This window comes from Sinocyclocheilus anshuiensis, unplaced genomic scaffold (genome assembly GCF_001515605.1).
Source record: "Sinocyclocheilus anshuiensis isolate Anshui unplaced genomic scaffold, SAMN03320099.WGS_v1.1 scaffold684, whole genome shotgun sequence".
In the NCBI taxonomy this organism is placed as follows: Eukaryota; Metazoa; Chordata; class Actinopteri; order Cypriniformes; family Cyprinidae; genus Sinocyclocheilus; species Sinocyclocheilus anshuiensis.
In genome coordinates this window covers 528,785-550,827 of record NW_015554107.1, presented here as the reverse complement: position 1 = coordinate 550,827, position 22,043 = coordinate 528,785, and the positions used below count along the sequence as shown (strand labels likewise).

Here is a 22,043-nt window from a genome sequence, read left to right as displayed (position 1 = left end):
CTGAATAATTGTTTGAGTCAATACAAGGAAATAAACACTAACAAGTGAAGCTCAACCAGTAGTACTGCATGGGGAAGTGGTATAGGGAACGGTACGAGTATTGCTGGTGAAGATCGTCAGTCTTGATCAAAATGTGAGGCTAATCCCCAAAATACCGCCTTAATCCAAACCTTTTGCACGTAGATGTACTGAATCTGCATGCCAAAGCAAATAATAGTACAAGTCTCATAGGAAGTCGTGGCCTAATGGTTAGAGAGTCGGACTCGTAACCCAAAGGTTGCGGGTTCGAGTCTCGTACCGGCAGGGATTGTAGGTGGGGGAGTATCTCCCACCTTCAATACCACGACTGAGGTGCCCTTGAGCAAGGCACCGAACCCCCAACTGCTCCCCGGGCGCCGCAGCAAAAAAATGGCTGCGCACTGCTCCGGGTGTATGTTCACGGTGTGTGTGTGTTCACTGCTGTGTGTGTGTGCACTTTGGATGGGATAAATGCAGAGCCACATGTCGTCACTTATACTAAAATTGTGTTTAGGTTACATTAGTCTCAGGTGCCATGGTCCAAAAGTCCTTTAAAATCAGCCCAGTTCAGACAAAGCTGTAGTTTCATGCTCGTGCTGTCCAAAGCATGCTGGTACTGTATATACTGTATGAGATTAAAATCTAAAATCTGCCCACTTCCATTGAAAACCCATATGGGACAGATAACAAGCAGAGTCGTTCTGCTTTAAGGTAGTTAGTCAGTTTGTCATATTCAAACCGCAATGGAGGGTCCTCGTCTCGCTTTTCAGCAGCTTTATGAGCTGAGAGCAATGTAAAGTGTTCATAGTGATTTCAAATCAGTTCACAAGTGGGTTTTTAGTTGCAGAAACTGTTTGAAACAAGCTTGGCAACAAAGCTGAACACTAGTGACGTAGTAATACTCTCGTCATCAGGCTTCTTCAGACCTGAGAGAATTTCACTGAATCTGCTTCGTCTTTTGTATCGTCGTGGTCTGAAATTCAAAAGGTAAAATCGTGAGAAAAGAGGGCCTTTCTCTTCTTTCTTGTCAGGCAGGATATAAAGTCTAGAAGTCCTTGTCTGTTTCAAGGACAAGGGCATCATTTTTTTCTAGACCTGCCTTTCACAGTGTCCATTCAGTCCTTTGTGTGTAAATGTGTGTTTGCGTGGCACGTTGTGAGACTCTCGGTTGCTTTGGCTGTATTTTGTGCCTGTTTGAGTGTTATGTGCCTGTTGGGAATACATGAATGTGTGTGACAGACAGAAGGAGGGATCAGGGAGGTGTTTATCACTCTTCTTGTGACTTTCAGTTCTCTTCTTTTATTTCCCACCCTCCTTCTTCCTGCTCTTTATGCTAGCTGCTGTCATTTGTGCATTGCAGTTAGATAAAGGCCTCGGGGGTTGTGCCGTTGTTGATCTGGACATAGATCTTGGGGTCTTCCTCGCGCTCCTGCTTCTCTCGGCGCAGCCGCCTGCCGTAGCACAGAAGATAACTGGGCAGGCAGAATCCCAGCATGCTCAGGACCAGTAACCCCACGTTAACCTAAGCAGAAAGACATTAGAGCTTAGATATGAGCAAGCACAAATTTGAAGTAAAATAGATGATCAAAAAAGAAAAAGGAGACAGGCAGATGGAGGCAGATCTGGATGCGAGCTTGTAATTGATTGTAAGGAAGGGGCGGAGTTTAAGCGGACAAAATGATTGGAGAAGTCCGGTATACGTCACCAGAGAGAAGTCTGACAATTCACTGGAAGATTGAGTCAAGATGTTTTGATTTAAAATTATGGGCTCGATTTTTTTCTTTACATATACACGGGTGAACTGATCACAATGAGATCAGTAAAATGCAGTTAAACAATAGGTACATTTTCCATTTTATGTCGACTTTGGGCGATGTGAACTCAGAATAGCAAGATTTAAATTCAGAATTCTGAGAAAAAAAGTCTGAATTGCCAGATGAGATATAAACTCGTAATTCTGAGAAGAAAAGTCCAAATTGAGAGGTGTAAACTTGCAATTGCGACAATTGAGTTTAAATTTGCAATTACCTTTTTTTATGTTTTATTCCGTGGCGGCAACAGAATTGCAATATGTGAACTCAGAATTCAGAAAAAAAAAATCAAATTTGCTATATAAAAACTCAGAATTGTGAGAAAAAAATAAATTTTTGCCAGTGTTAAGGCTCGTTCACACTAAGAGTAATAACTATAAAGATAACTATATCGTCCATTTTTTTTCAGTTATAGCTGTGGTGTGGACTCTGCTATTCTTTAATATTGAGAACGATTTTCAGAACTATATCGTTATCGTTATTTTTATAGTTATCATTCTTGGTGTGAACAGGCCTTTACTCTGCCTTTATTACATGAATGAAAGAAAATGAAGGTAAATAAATGAGGACAGAATTTTCATTTGTGAATGAATTATCGCTTTAAATATAAGTAACAGACTTTCTGCTCACCCAGAGTGGATCTCCATCCAGTGGACCCATCATGGCCATGAAGAGAGGCTGTTGCAACAATGCAAAAAGTGCGCTAATGAGGGACTGCATTCCCGTCAGACTTCCAAACTGAGAAGACGGGTAACTGCACTCATAAAAAAAAAAAAACATTGTTCTTTAATCATGATTAAAAGCAACTCCAATCCACACCCAAAATACAAAGCCATACTTACACAGCTGCATACAAGCCCCCAACGGCAGAGTGGATGAAGCCTCTCACAATGGTGTGCAACACAAAGGACAAAATCTAGGAGAAAACATAGAAACCAAGGTTCCTCAGTTCTTCCCCACAGCAAAAATAACTATTTTTGTTATGCATAAATAATGACTAGTAGCTAGCTTTAAAATAAAGCCAGAGTTAGTGCTGCCACTGAGGGGCGCTGTTGTGCTACTGCATCCCAATCCATCAGCTGCAGTAACATGTGAGTGGCTCTGCACCACTTTCTCTCCCATTGGGTACTTTATCATCATCCTGCAGACAAGGAGACTGATGTTTTGCTCTCAGTTACCTGTAGATGAAGATTGGGCACCAGGCAGGTCACGCCAAAGCCAACCAGCAGCAAATTAGTGAAGATGAATGCGCGGGTGGCATTGCTGATCTTCTGGATCTGTCTGTCACGTTTCTTTGGCTGAGTAGGATCCCTGAAGGAAAAGCCATAAGCGCATTACACAGATGCAATGGCACATTAAACTTGTAATCAAATAACAATTACGGATTGGACTGGTTGGTGGTAAGTGTCAAAATTATGCATTAGGCAGCAGGACGCTCATTGTTACACTCACTTTGTGACTTGTTTCTCATTTTCGTCCTCGCACTCTTTGAGCCTCCAGTCCATGACGTAACCAATCACAGGGGCCGTCATGAGACACAGCAACTGTAGCACCCCGAAGATAGATGTGTACGTGCTCACTGAGAGAGAAATAAAGTTGTTTTAAGGGTCATTACATCAAAAGAGGTTCATTTCGGCAAACAATGACACCAACGTTTATGATGTGCTACTGTAATACAGATATTTTAATACAGATATGCTACCATTCAAAAGTCAGTAAGATGGTAAATCACTAAGAAGTAAAAACGTGGACAAAATAGTAAAAGTAAATAATTAAAAAGGCACCTAATGTCAAATTAGACTGATGGATTAATTGGATGGATTAATGTATACATAAAAATATACTATAATATATTAAAATAAAAATCTTTATAACTTGAGATGGAACAATACAATTAATTAACACTAAAACATTTGATTTGTTTCATAAAATATACATTAATATATATAAATATTCATAGAATGACCCATGACTTGCTCCTATGAAGATTAGGTGGACAGATGAGTGATTGGATGGACATTATACTGTGCACTGCATCCCGTCAGTCTCTAACCACCAAGGGCAGAGTTCATGCTTTTACATGACAACATGAATCAATGTCAAATGAAGGTGGAAAAGGAGGTGAAGGAGGGAGGAACTCGGTGGGGGGTAGGTTGAGACGAGTGAATCAAGAATGCATCTAATTTTGCCTGCAGTCTTACCCATTTCCATCCTCTCCACTGAAAAAACACACCAAGCAGCATGACAGAAGAGAGTGCAAACAGAGGACAAGAGACAGACAGCAAGGAATTAGCAACGTGAACCTGCTGTGGCCATCCGACTACATATTAAACACATGATTAATAGTGTTACGTAGCCAATCACAGCGTGTGATATTAGAGAACATTTAAGAAGGAAGCTGTAAGAGGAAAAGACTAGAGTGCAATAGTGCCTTTTAGCAGCCTTTTTTCCCATGTCCCAGTCATTTTCTCCATAGGCATTTCAAATAAAGCTTCAGTAAAGAGGTCTAAGCCTTGAACCAAACTATACAGCTACAAAATGAATCATAACATTACAAACATTTTAACAAAAAAAAAAATGATTGAGGCTGAGCATGAATATGGGGCTAAAGATGCTCCGCATGAAGGACTGGGCTGAAAAACACATTCAATAAAACTATCATCAATAACAATCATTTTTATTATAGAAAATTCTAGTTACTGTTCAAAATTGTACACTGTGATTGGACACCCAACGCCTTCAATTATGCAACTATTCGTACTGCCATGCCATTTCCAAAAGCATCTTTCCATGGAAAACCACTGTGAACTCGGTCATGTCAATTCAACCAGGGTGCTTCAATGCCTTTAAAAAAATGGCAAAAGCATGCAGGGCCCACAGGGTTCTGTTCACATGGAAAATTATTCTGCGGGTGTTTGGATGGCCAGGCAACACTTCAATGCCTAGCACAGTAACACAGAGGCTGGGGGGTCTGGGTTTGTTAATAATCCACTAATTCAAGTGCCATAAATGCATCCACTGACCAGCACTAGAGAGGCCTTTACAGTGCCTGTTACCTGGTACATTGGGAATCTGACCTCAACACACCTGATATGCTCTGGAACACATGCACACACACAAACAAACTGCCTCATTATGTCCCTAAGTACACACACACACACACACACACACACTTTCCAGCCGTCGACAATGAGTCAGTAATAGACTGCAGTAATGGAAACACAGGGTGGTGAAGGCATTAGCACTCTAAGGATGACAGTAAGCCGGGATCAGCATCAGTCTCTCTTTCTCAAACATCTTCAGCAGCGTCTCTAAAACAGCTCCTCGGCGCTATCTGCCCTCTCCCTCGCCACCGTCTCCACCTCTGCCAATTTTAGCCCCAGACATACACCAGTGCCATGGGTCCTCCAGAAACGCAGTCTGAATCGATTGCATGCTCCGTTTACTACAAAAGAGCCCAACCGGGAGCCCCGCAGAGGGCTGCAGAACCCAAAAAAAAGGTGCCGGTGGGGAGTGAGTGAGTTTGCAGTATTCTGACAAGTTTGAGGTGAATTTGGAATAATTGCACGTCACAGATTTGGGTTAGTAGAAGCAAAGTGCAAACGCAGCGTGTGTCTGCAGCCTCGAGTGGTTTGGCAACCTCCAGATGTCAGAAACCGTGTGCATGGCTAATGAAGGAATCCCCATGCACAATAAAGGGGATTTACTGAGGAGCATTCATTAACACCGCCCCCTGTCTGCTCGAATATTCCCTGCATGTCTGGACGCAGCCAGGGGGAAGATGCTGTACAATGGCGAGAGCCAAGTCTCTCTGTGTTCTGTCCAGTTCTTTCTGAAATACGCATGAATTCAGGATTACATAAATCACTTCAATTTGATGAACAAGGACTTTGTTCAAGACATTAAAACAATGGAAATAAATGAGATTTGGTAATCTGATTACCACTATTCTGCCTTCATAATTAACAATCAAGTTGCATTACAGATAACTTTTAATTACTTGGCAGTTGGCACTCATGTCACCAGCTCATTAAAATAAAACCTGAATGACACATACTGTTTTATTTTATTAAAAATATTTTTTTAATTATTTATTTTTATTATTTATCTTTAAAAAACATTTTATCAGCAAATCAATATGAATGATTTGAAATTAATTAAACTGAAAAATGAACATGAATTGTGTTTGGTGCAAGAGCATCTGACCTGACCAATTTGATTGAATTTCTAATATCTCTTACTTATTTTTATAACTTTTCTTTGTTCAAAATTTCCTAAAACTTAAAGGGTTCGTTCACCCAAAAATGAAATGAAACTTCTGTCATTAATTACTCGATATAACGATATAAATATCGTTCCAAACCTGCAAGACCTTTGTTCATCTTCGGAACACAAATTAAGATATTTTAGATTAAATCTGAGAGCTCTCTGATCCTCCATAGACAGCAAGGATATCATGATCAACGCACAGAAACGTAGCAAGTACATCGGTAAAATAGTCCATGTGACATCAGGGGTTTAAACCGGTAATTTTCCGAAGCTACAAGAATACTTTTTGTGTGCAAAGAAAACAATAATAACATAATTTATTCAACAATTCTTCTCGCTGAATTACCGTCTTCCGCCATTTTGGAGAGTACCCCAGAACGTAATTAGCGTATTCAGCGTTGTTTACGTTCAGTAGAAAGCACGCGCATGCTGAATGTAAACAACGCTTATTACATTCTGGGATACTCTACAAAATGGCGGAAGACTGTAACTCAGGGAGAAGAATTGCTGAATAAATGATGTTATTATTGTTTTCTTTGCTCACAAAAAGTAATCCCGTAGCTTCATAAAATTACGGTTGAACCCCTGATGTCACATGGACTGTTTTACCGATGTCCTTGCTACGTTTCTGTGCCTTGATCGTGGTAATATCCTTGCTGTCTATGGAGGATCAGAGAGCTCTCAGATTTCATCAAAAATATCTTAATTAGGTTTCTGAAGATGAACGAAGGTCTTACGGGTTTGGAATGACATGAGGGTGAGTAATGAATGACAGAATTTTCATTTTTGGGTGAACTAACCCTTTAAAAATCAATATCCTAAAACTTTTATTTCAACATTTAAAAAAAATCCCAGATTTAATGTGGTTTCAGACTGTTTAGATCGTCAGAAATTATACTGGTCAATAAAAACATGTCAGTAAGAATGATACTCACATTCCTCCTCAGACTTGCACTGGACCTCCAGATCGAGGGTTGATAGGCAGAGTTTATTTCCGTCTTGAGCAGCCAGCTGTTGTGGATTGTTCTTCATTGAGTTGCCAACACTCAACCTCCGACCAACGGTGGTCACCTGCCTGTAGAACTGTTTCCCTGTGATCTTATGGTCAAAGCCCAGCCAGCTGAACTTGATCTTCACACTGTTAAAGAGACAAATTTTAGCGTGAGATACATGATATGTAAAATTTATTTACTTAAAAATACAGTAAAACAGTAATATTGTGAAATATTTTTATAATTTAAAATAACTCTTTTATATTGTAATCCATTTTAAATTGTAATTTATTCCTGTGAAGTCAAGCATCATTACTCCAGTCTTCAGTGTCACATGATCCTTCAGAAATCATTCTAATGTACTGATTTGCTGCTCAAGAAACATTTCTTATTATTATCAATGTTGAAAAAAGTTGTGTGGCATTTTTTCAGAATTCTTTGATGAATGGAAAGTTCAAAAGAACAGCATTTATTTAAAATAGAAATCTTTTGTAAATGTCTTTACTGTCACTCTTGATCAATTTAATGCATCCTAGCTCAATAAAAGTACTAATTCCTTAAAAAAACAACAGCAATGCAGACGCTGAACTACATACGTGAAATCCATGTCCTCAGGTCCTGGGAAGGGCTCGAGTGGCCAGTTGAAGAAGCAGTTGATGAAGACCAGGCCGGCACAGCCAGCCCACACCAGAAGAATGGTGATTAAGGCAATACCGAGGTCGTAGATCACCTGATAGAGCAACAATCATTATCAATATCACTGATTTAAACTCAGCTTATTAAATAAGTCTAACCTGGGACTCAGATTTACCTTTATTCCTGGGAAGGTGACAGCGGATGAGGCGTACGAGCCAATCATGAGTGCGATGAAAGTGGAGCGGAGATCACCAAACATGTTGGGAAGCTACAGAAGAGACAAATGGGATTAAAAATCTTCAAGTGCATTAAAAATATGTTAACATTTTTAGTGACTGTACTTGGGCCTAGTGTCCATCATGAGTATAAAAAGCAAATATATTTATCTATATTGGGAACATAAGATTTCTTGTAACAGGAGCCGCTGTAAATGACAAAACGTGTCAGATATAGCAGAAGGTATGAAAGTAAACATTACATCAGGGTAACGGTGATATTCTCTGGTGGGAGCAGCATGTAGGGTGGGGGGGACATAGTTTGAAAGTCAACTGCAAGCCGGGAATATTTTTAGCAGCGAGAGAAAGTGTGAGGGACACTGGAGAAGCTTGCATAACGCTGCTGCCTTTGAGCTGGGCGGAGGAGTACAGCACTCGCTGTTCCAAACTGCACTGTCAGGGTAAACAACTGTCAGACCCCACCAAGAAAATATAGAGGAAGGAAGAGAGCCTGAACGCCTAAGATTTAAGAATTAAGTGGGGCAGAGAGAGCAAGAGTATATTCTTCATTGGTATTCCTCAGGAGAATATTCTTAAAGATCATTAGTCTACAGCACTCTTGAATATTTGTGTCATTTAATTTAATTATTATTAAATTATTTTATTATTTAAATTATTTTATTATGATTATTTATTTTTAATTGAATTATTTAAAATGTGCATTACATTTTTTTCTTCATTTATTCAAATTTAAATTGATCTTGGTGACAGGAGCTCACACACAAAAATGTAAAATAGATAAAAAATAAACAAACCAAGTCACAGATAATAAAAAACAAAATAGGAGTGAATAAAAAAGTATACAATTAATAAATAATGTAATTCATATAATTTTATAAGTGTCTTTTTATAATTAAAATCTTTTTTTTGCTTTTTACACTTTAGTAATTTAGTAATGCATGTAAAAGTTTTTACATTTTAATAAATACAATTAAGCACAATTACATTTTAATTAAGTACAAATGTTCCACATAGTCTCTTATTGTGGTCAACCTGAATGTATAATAAATGTAAAATAATTTGCTAAATTCTCTTTGTAAATAGTTTTGTATTTGGAGTATAGTATGTCACACCATTATTTTTTTTATTGTACTATTGTTTTATTAGACTTGCAGGGTGTCATATTGTTATAGTACATGTTCCTTATTTTCTAGGTAATCCTCCATCTACTTCCCACCCGTCGACAGCTGACAGCGTCTTACTGTATATGGCATCTCCTCCACAACACACAGTTCAAGATTTTCTAAGAACTCTCTGGACATCTTCCACTTCACGCTTGCTTCACAGTCCAAAAGCTTGTTAAAGACAAGAATGAAGGAAATCTCTCTGTTGGAACCCAACCCAGACGCCATTCACTGCCTCTAATTAGAGTAAAGGTCATCTCAGAGCCAAAACATCCCAGATGACACTTACAATAACTCTCACACACCCAGCGGCTCTAGGTGGCATTGTGCCTGTGGCTGGAGAGGCTGTGCAGGAACGGTTTTGGCTAATGGACTGTGGAACAGAGCCAACGACGAACAGAGCTCCACATGATGGGCCTGTCAGACGGAGAGTAATGGCTATTTCTTGGAGTTGAGTAACATGTGAAGTACCAAGAGACTGTTTTAACAACACTATGTTCTTCTGCTTTCACAGACATTCACCAGCTGCAGGCGGTCACGTGATGAAAAAAAGACCCTACTGACACTACACTTATCTTGTATTATAACGCTAGTGTCGCTCTGTCTTCACTTGCTTGCTCTGCAATGAAATTGACTAGGCATGGAAACAAAACATTAAAAGTTTTTGACAAACACTGGTAGTCTCCAAGTAAAGCGATACTTTGTGGAGTCAATAAGACCAGAAGAATCTACCAGAGACAAACAGTCCCAAAGTCACGGCCACCGGAACAGAGAAAACACAGATGTCATTGTAGTGTAAAACAACAATAAAGGGTATCTGTCATAACACACAAAAAATAGCATCAATCCCTACATTTTGAATAGGGGAAGTCGTGGCTTAATGGTTAGAGAGTCAGACTCGCAACCCAAAGGTTGCGGGTTTGAGTCTCGTACCGGCAGGGATTGTAGGTGGGGGGAGTGAATGTACAGCGCTCTCTTCCACCTTCAATACCACGACTGATGTGCCCTTGAGCAAGGCACCGAACCCCCAACTGCTCCCCGGGCGCCGCAGCATAAATGGCTGCCCACTGCTCCGGGTGTGTGTTCATGGTGTGTGTGTGTTCACTGCTGTGTGTGTGCACTTTGGATGGGATAAATGCAGAGCACTAATTCCGAGTATGGGTCACCATACTTGGCCACATGTCACTTCACTTCACTTCACTTTTAAATAAATAGTACATAATTTCTTATCTGATGCCACCAATGAGGCATGTACATTAAATTCACTAACATTCAAATACTTTTAAAGACATTTATAATGTTACAAAAAAAAACTATTTCTTTTGAACTTTCTATTCAACATTGACAAAAATAAGTTAATAATATACAAATTAATTTTAATAATAAAATGTTGATAAAAAAATTATCAACATTTTCAACATAGATAATAAAATTGCTACAAATGGCAATATTATTTAGCAATGGTTTGTATTTTATATCAATAACAATGTTTTATTCAGCAAGGACATATTAGTGTCCTTGATGTGACATTAAAGACCTTCAAGACATTTATGATGTTACAAAAACAAAAAAATATTTCAAACAAATACTGTTCTTTTGAGCTTTCTATTCAACATTGATAATAATAAGTTTTATTAATATACATATTTATTTTAATAATAAAATGTTGATAAAAATTATCAACACTTTCAACATAGATAATATTATCTATATAATCATATCAATTTATTATATACTGTATAATAATACTACTAAAACTGGTTGGCCCTGGTGCATTTAGATGACTAATTATAAAATAAAAAACATTCACACCTCATTTTAAGCCAGAGCCCAAAGGGCATATGGCAAAACACCAGTGTGAACAACATGAAGAGCGTGTCTCTGATAACAGTGGCACGAGTGTTTTTTAATCGAATGTTTTCTGGAGTCTAAACGCAATCCTAAGCCATTTTTCTATTCTCATCTTCACATGACTCAGCATCCGAAAAGAAATGGGTTATAAATGGATTGAAGGCAGAAATGAAGAAAAAACAGCATTAGTGCATCAGAGAGTGCGAGACTGAGCTAAGATACAGAGGAACAGGATATCCCCAATGAAATTTTATAGCTTGCTATTTTATATTTGTTTCCTAAGAAGATATAATATGAGTATGGCATACTGTACAATAAGAGTAAAGAGCTATGAAACTGAACATGGATTAAATACTCAGAAGAATTTACTGGTTGCTAGAGTGTTCTGGGTTGTAAAAAATAAACGTTCTTTAACACTGCCTTGTTTTTCACTGTAAAAATATGGTAACATTTTTAAAATTAGAGAAATTTACTTAAAACATTAAATTGTGTAAGACAATAAGATGTTTCAGATAATATACCTATATTTATTTTAACCCATTGGTCAACGGATTTCAATGGTTTTAAGAGCAAAACAACCAACATCTGAGGTTGTGTTGGGAAAGACTTGATATGATTGCTTGTCAGAGAGCTAAATCGAGAGCTGGAGGAATGGACAGATGAAGGATTGAGGGCAGACAGTGAATCAGGTGGCTGGGACACTGCTGCCGGCGGAGGGGGTTGGGGACAGTCCCCGCCATTAAACAGAAAGCTGAGTCAGTGCACTGGGAAAACATCAGAGGTGTGCTGGGAGGAAACACAAGCTCTGCTGCAGCTGGGTTATTAACTGCTGAGTGAGCAAACACAGAGAGACAGATAGAGAGACATAAAAGTGAGGAAAAAAGGAAGAAGGGTAAATTGACAGCTTCACCGAACCTCTTAGGGTTTGTCTTAAGAATGTGGAGATGGCTTAGAATACAACGTTCAGAAAACGTTCTCTTCTGCAGTTCAATAAACTAGATTAAGTGTGAGCAGTACTTGTCTGCGAAAAACTCACCGCCATGATTCTAGAACGTTTCGGCTGATTGCCGGACAAATATTATGTTGCTACGGTGCTACAATTATCGTGGCCTAAACAATTCACGATAACGATATATCGTGATATCTATAGAAATCTTGAAAAAATAAAATAATAATAAATAAATCAAGTTATCAGTTAAATTAATCTTTTTTTGACCAATGAATCACACCATTGCATACAAAAGGAACAATTACACTAAACAGAAGAGACAAAAATGCTAACGTTTTCAGCTTAGCACAGTGTAAAAGTAAGACAATTTATGAGAATAAGTACATATTTTTACTCCAAACTTGCGTTATAGCGTCGATCAAGTGTTTGAAATAACTTCTATGAACTGATTCTTATTTTATAGTATTCTATACAGTGATAAAGGGTGTGTCGATTAGCATTGCAATATAAATATACATTATCCATATGAAAATACCTGAGATGGCTTTAAGAACACAGATAAAACATATAATGTTGTAATCGTGTGTTTATTCTCATCATGTTTCATAATACAAAACATTTCTTTCTGCATTTTATTCAGCTACAGCGGGGACAGCTGGAAAGTTATTCGTTTTATTACTCCTATGAGTCTCACTTGTAGACTTTCTGCACGAGGGTGCCCTCCGGTGTCGAGTATGAATGAAACAAATCACAAGTGAGAGTTTAATGCTCCATAATGGTGCTGTCGCTGGCTTATTATGTGTCATATTATCGTATGTATACTATTAATTTTCAAATATCGCCAATATCGGTATATTGCGACATCACTAATTAATAGATAATGATATTTCATTATTTATGATATTTTTTCATTATTTATTATTATATCACGATTATCGTCAATACCAGTATATTGTACAAGGGTTGTGGGTAGTTGCCAAAGCACTGATCTAGTCGGTTGCCAAGTCATTGCTAGGAAAAATTGCTGAGAAAGATAACACATAAAAAGCTGAGGTATCATTCATGTCTGTAACAAAAATGGTGCAGGAGGAGTTACGTGCTGAAGTTTAGATGTGTGTTTAAATGCATAACCCAACGTATGAGCAACAGCCTTAGCAAGGATCCTTAATAAACCTAAAAATGGTAACAATAATGAAGCTATTAAGAGATACACCCAAACAACAGATGTCAGACAGTCAGAACTATACTGTGAACCCCAGGTTCTAACCTCTCGCCACAACAACCAGCAGTGCAAAACACACAGTATACAGAACAGCTGGGAAAAGGTTATAAGAGCACAACAGCTGAAATAACAGTCTGTACTGTTCCACTATGCACTCATGCATGCTAGTTCACTCACTCTGAGTGTGTGTTTTTCTCTGTGTGTATGTAACAGATGGAGGGTTGCCTGGACAGGCAGAGGCATGGTGCAAATGTTGAGAAAGAACCCGGGACAGAACATCAACAACACTGGCAACGGCTGTGCCTTCAGCTATGAACTCTCGATACCCTGGTGAGGGTTTCTATGACTTCAGATCAGCGTGCAGAAACAAGAGACAACCACCTTTCAGCTGGCAATGAGCACAACTTCCTGTTTACTTCAACTCAGTCTGCTCTCTTTACATCTCCTGGTGATGTTTCGCAATATGAACCCAATGCACCGCAGATGTTACACTAAACATATGACTAGATAAAGAGACACAACAGCTCTGAATGACCTTGCTGTCTACTTCAGCTTTATTCTAAGGCAGCATACTAAACAGAACTTCATAAGTGACTGATTTGGAATGCTCTATAGATTCCAAACAGACTGATCCATGTAGCGATGGACATTTTCTAGAGGTTACATGGTTATAACAGCAGGTGGCAGCAAGTACCTTTCTTTATGAGTGAGTCATTGATTCATTCACGAAGTGAATGTCTGAATTTGAAATGTCACACTACATACTATTCTTACTATTTCTCCCATATTTTTATATGGCAGAAATAGAATAATATGCTATTTTGAATTCAGCCACTGTCTTTAAGAGTGAGTCATTGAATCATTTACTCCACTAATTTGCTCAAAACACTGATTCATTCAGAAGGCTAATGTGCTTTGGGTGATTGCTAGGTCATTGCTATGGCATTGCCATGTGGTTGTTTGGCTATTCTACATGGATGTTATGCCATTGCTAAGTGGTTTCTATGGTGTTGATCAAAAACAATTTCAAATCACAGTCAATATCAGGCCATTTCTAGGATGCTGGAAATCCAGCTATAAAAAGAGTCTCTTTAAGGATGAATAAATGATGATGCAGCAATGATTGGGAGCAGGAAACAGTGGCATGTGGCCAGTTTGCGAGACTGCGCCATGGCCTTTGTGCAAAAGACTGCAGAGGACACCCATGAAGACCCACAAATATGACATGAGCACTTACTGTGAGCGAGGTGAAGGTCATGCACATTCCTCCAAATCCATTCAGCGCCAGGGCAAAGAAGATCAGGATGGAAAGATCTGTGAAAGAAACAGACAAAGGAGGTCAAAGAGAGCAGAGACAGACAGGTAATAACAGAATGGTGGTCTTAGGTGGATTTGCATACATACTTCTAGGGTCACTTGCTCCATATGCAATCAGGATGCAGGAGAGGGCAAACGAGGCACTAGGAAAAGATTATATATGATTATATATGTAAATGTATATATGATATATTTATATATATACATTGAATATTTTTCACCATATAAATGTAATGCATTTTTCTCCTATACCTGCCAAGCAGCCTTAATTTGCGCGGGCCGTATTTGTCCATGATGATGCCGAGGGGCAGAGTGATGGCACTGAGGAGGAAGGAGCCAATGGTGAAGGCCAGGTTCAGCATCTCGTCTTGATCTTTGCAGATGGGCCAGCCATTCATCTGAAGATTATCCTCCTCCTCAGCTCTTGGGACTACTGTCGTATCATTTTCATTCTCAGATACGTTCTGCCCTGTACCGTTACCTGGAGAATTGGAGAGGGCAAGACAGAATGAACCCAAACGGAGCAATCTAATCACCAAACTAGCACTAACCAACATGGACCAGTGTGTAAATTCATGCTGGTAGGGTAGTCAGCAGTCACACACTCACATGTAAACTCCATGGACTAATTGGAACCCTGACTTCTAGGAAACCATTTATGACACTCTGGGAAGTAAAACAGGAAACGCCTTTGTGAGATATAGCGGCCACCATCGCGCACCCCTCCCAAAGCCGCCAGGATGCTGGGCAAAGGGTCAAATAAACAAGCTGCTATACACAATAAACAACTAGCAGAAATAGCATGAGAGTATATCTGAACCCCCATTGGAGCTCAGTCTCCTAAAACCAACACCTTCCCACAACCGCTAAGGCATGAGCACCTTGACTAACATTTAACCCTGTCGTTTCACCCAGGCTTCCCTGGTTGTTTTGACTAGGGATTATCATACTTTGGCTGGGCAACAAGTCTCCTACTTGGTTCTTGAAGATTCAAGAACACGGTTTATCCATGTGTTATCTAAACGCAAACAGCCTCGAATATGTTCTGGAATAACTTGTTCTGAGAAGGACAGATGGGGGATGGGGCTGTTTGCAGCATATGGAGGAAGCAGTTATTAACGTAACAGGGTGGGCAAGAGACAGAGAGCCTTTGTGTGAGGGATTTTTGTTCAAATGTGATCAGTAAACAAACAAATGAGCTGTGTTTGTGGAGCAGAGATGACCTGAGCAGGTGACTGAAGATAAGAAGAATTGGGTTAAAGCTCACTGATTGGTTTTTAGAGGACACATCTGCTCAGCTTTAGATGTTTTGCTGAGTAATAAAGGAGGAGCTGCCTTAAGTCAATACACACCCGTTTCAATAGCTGCTGCAGTTAGCAGTTACAGACTGACACAAAAGTAGCGTGTTTTTACTCTTTTTCACGAAATTACTGAATAAAAAAGGTTGTTCTCCATTAAGTTTACAATTTGAGCCACATTTAATCTCAAATTCAAAAGGAAATTAAATTTTACAGAATGTAATGAATAAATGACTATTTTGAGACCGAGATTTTTTGGCTTGTTACATTATTATTATTTTTTATAACAATGAATGGGATAAATAAATAAAATTCTATTTATATTATGTTACGCTACCTTTCAAAAGTTTGGGGTCAAGATTTTTTTTATATTTTTTGATACTTCTATTTAGCACATTAATGTGCCCTAAATTATACATTTAGGGCACATTAAATTAATCAAATGTGACAGTAAAGACATTTATAATATTACAAAAAAATTATATTTCAATGCTGTTCTTTTGAGCTTTCTATTCACCAAAGAATCCTGAAAAAAAAATCACAGTTTCAACAAAGATATTAAAAAACAACTGATTTTAAATTCAATATTTATTGTTTGTTTGAGTACCAAATCAGCATTTTAGAATGATGTCTGAAGTGATTTCTGGAAATTATTATAAATAATTAATTAATTATAAATTGTAAAAATATTTCACAAAATTACCAATCAAATCATTTTTGATTAGCATAAGAGTCTTCTCTCAAAAACGTTTTTAAAAAATCTTACCGACATCAAACTTTTGAACTGTAGTGTATACTTTTTCATAAATAAAATATCAATTTAAAAATACATAAAATTGTATAAATATTTTACAAAAAGACCTAAAACAGGCTCCATTTTCTTTATGCAAAATATTTCTTCCTTTGCTTTTTGGGTGAAATATGACTTGCAGATGTTCTTGACAGGTTTTGTTGGATTCACTTTTTAGGTCTGTTCAGATGAGCGAGGAGCTCTATTTCAGATGTTTCAGAAGCCATTGTTCCATTAGATCTAATCAGCAAAAAACAGAGACAGCCAGGCCTGATGTTCCACTTGCTTTGATATGGAGAAGTGAGAGAAGAACAGAAAGAGAATTCAACACGAATCTGAAGCACAAAAAACGTCATGAACTCAGACTCGGTCAGATGTGCTAGGCCAAAGCATTTAGCCAGACAAGCATTTTCCTGGTCAGTGTTTCCCCACGCCTGCTGATTAAAGAGAACCAACCAGCTGATAACATGCGGTGGAAAGCTGAGTCCAAGGAAAATAAGTAGGTGAGGAAATGGCAAGATAATCTCATATTTACATTGAGCAAACGCTTGAGCCACATTTACTTCCTTGTGTCATCAGACATGTGACGCCTGGTGTCTGGAATCTCTGAACTAGATGCTGACAACAGTTGAAATGAAAGAGAGAAGGGACGTGTGAATGTACAGGATTGCAGTATGCACTGATATCTGTGTCCTCCACCCTCAATATCCCATCAATAAAAGTGACAAAATGGTGTTGAGCTAGCTATTACTAAATGGTAGCTAACAGCAAGGAGATCTGAGGAGGAGAAAAGCCAGGTTCTTGTATTTGAGCCTCACACTTCACATCGTAGTGTGAACTGCAAACTCTCAAACACCAGATAAGTGAAGAACGCTGGCCAGACGTGCACTTTATATCATGGCGATGGTGTTTAGCCATTGTGCTAATGGGTCATAAGATATCAGAGTAGCCAGGCTGTTTCTTCCAAATTGCGGAAATGTGTTTTCACCAAGTCTTGATAAATCGTTTAAGAGGCAGATTTCATAGTGGAAAAATAAATCAGGGCCAGTTCAGAGCAGCATGGTTGAGTCTCCTGACCTTGTTCCCTGAAAAAGTCTCAATCAAAGCAGCACAGAAAGAAGTCTTTGAAGAACAAGACATGACGCTCCAAAGGAAACCTCAGACTGGTGCCAACAAGCTGATATTATGAAACCATCAGCATCCATGTCAAATTGCCAGCAACCACCTGGCAGTACACATTAAGAACAGACAGGAGGTCAACAAAAATCAAATAGCATAGCTTTTATTCATTACTGCACACTTTTTCCCTCTCATATATATGTTGGATATATTTATTTTGCATACCCAAAAGGTTATGGGACACATGGCTTCCATGTTTTTTCTTACCTCTGAGCGATTTTGCCCTATGACAATGACATTTACATGAACTCCACTAGCAATGGTGCAATATGATTTTAAGGGCATCAGTACATGATGTAAATAAATGGATACAGGTTGTATAAATAAATAAAGTTAATCTTGGACATCAGTAGGAACACACTGTTCGTAGATGTACCAGACACGTCATGACCCAGACACACATTATTGTGTTGTAAGAGTTTTAAGCAGACCTAAACAGTATGTTTCCGGGCAAGAGTCCACATTCATCTGGATTAATTAAGCAGCAGAAATAATTTTTGTACTCAGTATTTTTGTCTTGCTTTTAATAATTTTGAAATAATTGACTTTATACTTAAAACAAGAAAAACTAAATTAATTTTCTTTTAAAACAAGACAATACCTCGAGTCATTTTGCACCTCAAGTAAATAAATCTTGATTTAAGAAAGTTGTTTTACACTGGAAAACAGGACAAAAATACTGTGTAAGTGCACTGCCTGTGCTTTTAAAGAACAATATATGAATAATTATAAGTTTATGCACCGGTTGGCCTCCATCTTTATTAAGTGGTCTTCAGCTATTCAGAAAACCCTTAATTCATGTATCATCGAGTGTGTTTGGTAACATGTTCAGAATACACAAATACTCATCTCTAACCAATTAGTCTAGCATATTACTGTCCCTCTGAAGTTTTCTTAAGATGTATTGTTTGATTCAAATATTTCTTTCATATTAAGACCTTAAGAAGATACAGCTGCACTTGAAAGATTCTTTACGGTATTATATAATAAGCTAAGCAGATTGAAGTCCTCTAGACTGTTTACCGTGAAATCAACTCTGTGACGGAGCTCAAATTATCTAGCCCCCCTTTGCCAACGTTCTGATGCCAAACAAGCTTGTAGATGCTATTTGTAATTCCTAATGGCAACACAAGCTTGAAGGCTTCCAAATAAGGTGCACTGACTCTTAGTGATCGATTGATATTCAGGTTTGGATTCCTCCACAAGCCTTGCGATGGGCGCCAGACAACTGAGATTTTGTTTTTCACAATGCTGTACATTCACTCACACAATGAAGTGATTATAAAATCTATAAACTCTTGCAGTTTTAAAGAGCAGCCTCTGTTGCGAAATAAGAAAAATGCTGTAGGTCAAATGAACATCTTTGTTAGAGTGTTTAATGCAAGTGCATCCCAAAGATGTTTTAGGTCAAACAGCCAAACATTTATTGTTCAAATCTGAGTGGGGAAAGTGTGAAAACAAAGCTATTAAAGCCATTAACACTGTATATAGGTACCATTTTCCATGTTCACGTAATTATTTGCAGCATTCAATCTGGCATCTATAGTGCATTTAATGTCTTTATGAGTGTCAATAAATTTTGTTTCTGTAACCTGCACTGAGTGCACTCTTTTCTCCCCTTCCTTACCTGGTTCTCTGCAGAGGTAGGAGTAAAAGCCCTCTGATTTTAGCATAATGAGCAGTGAGCCCCATCCGAGCAGGACAGCAGAGAACAACAGGTTTTCGATCACCGCAGTAATCGCCATCCACCATCGCCTGGAGAAGGCTGTGGCCAGTGAGGGAGCCATGACTGAAGATGATAACTGTCTGTGCTGGTAATACAGAGGAAAACCCCCTAAACGTTGGGAAATCCTGTGAAAGGGGCAATAGAGTTGGCAATAGAGTTGGGTATTAGATATTTAATGGTAAATATTAAATAATATTATTAAATTATGAGCACATGTACATATTAAATACATGTATAATGATACATTTTACATTTTTATTCTCCCAACGATTTCACAACATTGTTTTTCACAGCATATAGTGAATGTTCATTTGTTGCCAGTTTGTTGTAACCGTAACTCCCACCGAACATCATTTATATCCCGTTTCTTTGTCTCGCTTAGCTACAAAACAGCTCATAAACAAAAAAACAGTTCCAAAAGAGAATGTTGTTGATGGAAACCCCGCCCATTTGCCCGCCTCTAGTCTCGCCTTGCTATCCTCCGATTGGCTGTTCGAATGTTCGCTTCTCCCCTCATTGGCTACGCGATAAACAGATTCAGAGAGCAGCTCCACGTGAGACCAAGATCCAGCCGGTTCGAACCAGTGCGGCGCGAGTCGATGCTTTGTGCTACTAATATCTTGTGCAAAATCTATTTAACCATGGGGGAAGTGACATTGCGTCATAATTATACGAGTCGATTCTGTTTGCTTTGCATAAGCGATGCGGTTCGTTGGATGCAAATAGAAATCTTGTACAAACTGTTTTATATGTTCATTTAAGATTCATAAAAAGCATTGGAAATGGGTCGTTTTACTGGTTGGATTTTCTTTTCTGATTTGCGCGCGGTGTCTCATTTGTGTTAACGATAACAGAATCCTGCGGAAAACAAGCAGCCCTAAAACTGGTCTGAACTGGACAGGCATCATCATCATCATTGCCTCCGCCTGTGTGTGTGTACCCCCCTCTCCCCTCCTTCCTCATGCATACAGAACTCAGCTGTTCCGTGTATACACTCTCTGCACTGGATAACACGCGATAAACGCACTTCCTGGTTATCGCTTCACACTATTGTTCTGCACTAGTCTAAATAAATACTTGCTGTATAAATGCGGATATTGTAATAGGCTATATACCTCATATATGATGTACAAGCAGTTCTATTTCCCATTCATGATATGAAACGGCAAAACACGGTTTCTGACGGCAGATGTAAAAGCCCGTATAACAAGAAGAATAAAACAAAACGCCACGTACATGACAACAATTAAGCATTTGTCGGAAATAAACAACTGTCGAAGCTATTAGTGCAAGTAGAATGTAATACACAGCTGCTTGCGGTAGACATTGAACAAAGTTGCGGCATAAAACTAATACACCGCATTATATAGAAATCAATCAACGCGTCTCAGTTCAGCTACAGTCCGTAACGCAAAAACATGCACTGGCATGATAAAATAGTTATTGGAGAATGGTGGAAATGTGCTATAGTTGTCATGTGGCAGAATAATGAAAAAACATATCTAACATTTTTAAAAACAATATCTAATCGGGTTAAAACAAAAATACTTCTTCATAAATGATTGTGTGAACTAATGCAATAGGCTACTAATACAATATCAACAACCTTAACAGGTAAACTTACAACAGAGCATCCTTATAAAAAGTCATACCTATTTCCTTCACCAAATCCTTGCTTCGCCTGTCTTCAGAGTAGAAAATGTATAAACAACCTTCTGGTGCCGAGTTAAATCTTTGGGTTATGTTCATACATCAGTTTATATTCCAACATCTCTTATTCTCGATTTTATATTTGCACCGTTTGCTTCACACAAACAAACCAACTTCCCCATTGGCTGGCTCCTGAGCTAGAGATGAGAATAGCCAATCAGAGCGCCGCTCGGCGAATATATATATATATATATATAAATAACTTCACATTATATTTTGCTTCGCCGGATTGTGTGCGGTTGTGGTCCCTGCTTCCATGCTACTGTGTTGGATTACCATTTATGACTTTTAAACATTAATAAAACACAAAAAACTAAACAAAGAAAATCGTGTTCACTTCATTATTTCTCATAATAGTAGCCAAGCTGATATTCACCAATTCTATTTGGCTACTGCAAAAACTCAGGACGACTGGCTCATGTACTAAAGCATATTATAGCACATCTTAATTGAAATCGACAAATGTCTCGATGTACAGTATGTTTTTCCCCCCATGAAAAAGGAACAACATCAACTCTGGGAATCAGATTTAAGCTCTTTTCAAACTTCTGAAGTCGCATTTATCAGTGGTCTATATAACAAAGGTAATTCACATTGTATAAACAGGCTAGTGAGTAGAAAATATTAAAAACAGATCATAATACAGGGGAACTGAACAAGTGACTTTTTATTGTTTCTTGTACTCTTTCTAAGCACTAAACTTAACAAAGAGGTGGGTATCCTGCTTTTCCTTTGAGAAAATGAAAGCTCAGATGGCCCAATCCGGAATCTTCATTTTTTTAGTCATACGGGGAAAGGTTAACCTCCCCTTTCTTTGCTTTGCCCGCCAAGAGAATTTGGCCCGCCCATGAGAAAATAAGCTACTACCGTGCGAGG

General features: G+C 38.4%; 1 protein-coding gene across 1 annotated transcript; it reads right to left on the bottom strand.

The window, feature by feature from the left end:
- Positions 1-1,100: 1,100 nt before the first annotated feature.
- On the bottom strand, positions 1,101-21,186 carry LOC107669718 (large neutral amino acids transporter small subunit 4-like). Its single transcript, XM_016462088.1, has 15 exons — positions 21,110-21,186; positions 19,359-19,582; positions 14,717-14,945; positions 14,552-14,607; positions 14,385-14,461; positions 7,902-7,994; positions 7,687-7,820; positions 7,034-7,236; positions 4,418-4,462; positions 4,031-4,120; positions 3,282-3,408; positions 3,008-3,140; positions 2,672-2,745; positions 2,460-2,583; positions 1,101-1,540 (listed from the first exon to the last, which is right to left on the bottom strand). Exons 2-15 carry the CDS (start codon positions 19,516-19,518, stop codon positions 1,379-1,381), a joined length of 1,707 nt encoding a protein of 568 aa, XP_016317574.1. The 5' UTR covers positions 19,519-19,582; positions 21,110-21,186; the 3' UTR covers positions 1,101-1,378.
- Between the last annotated feature and the right edge of the window lie 857 nt (positions 21,187-22,043).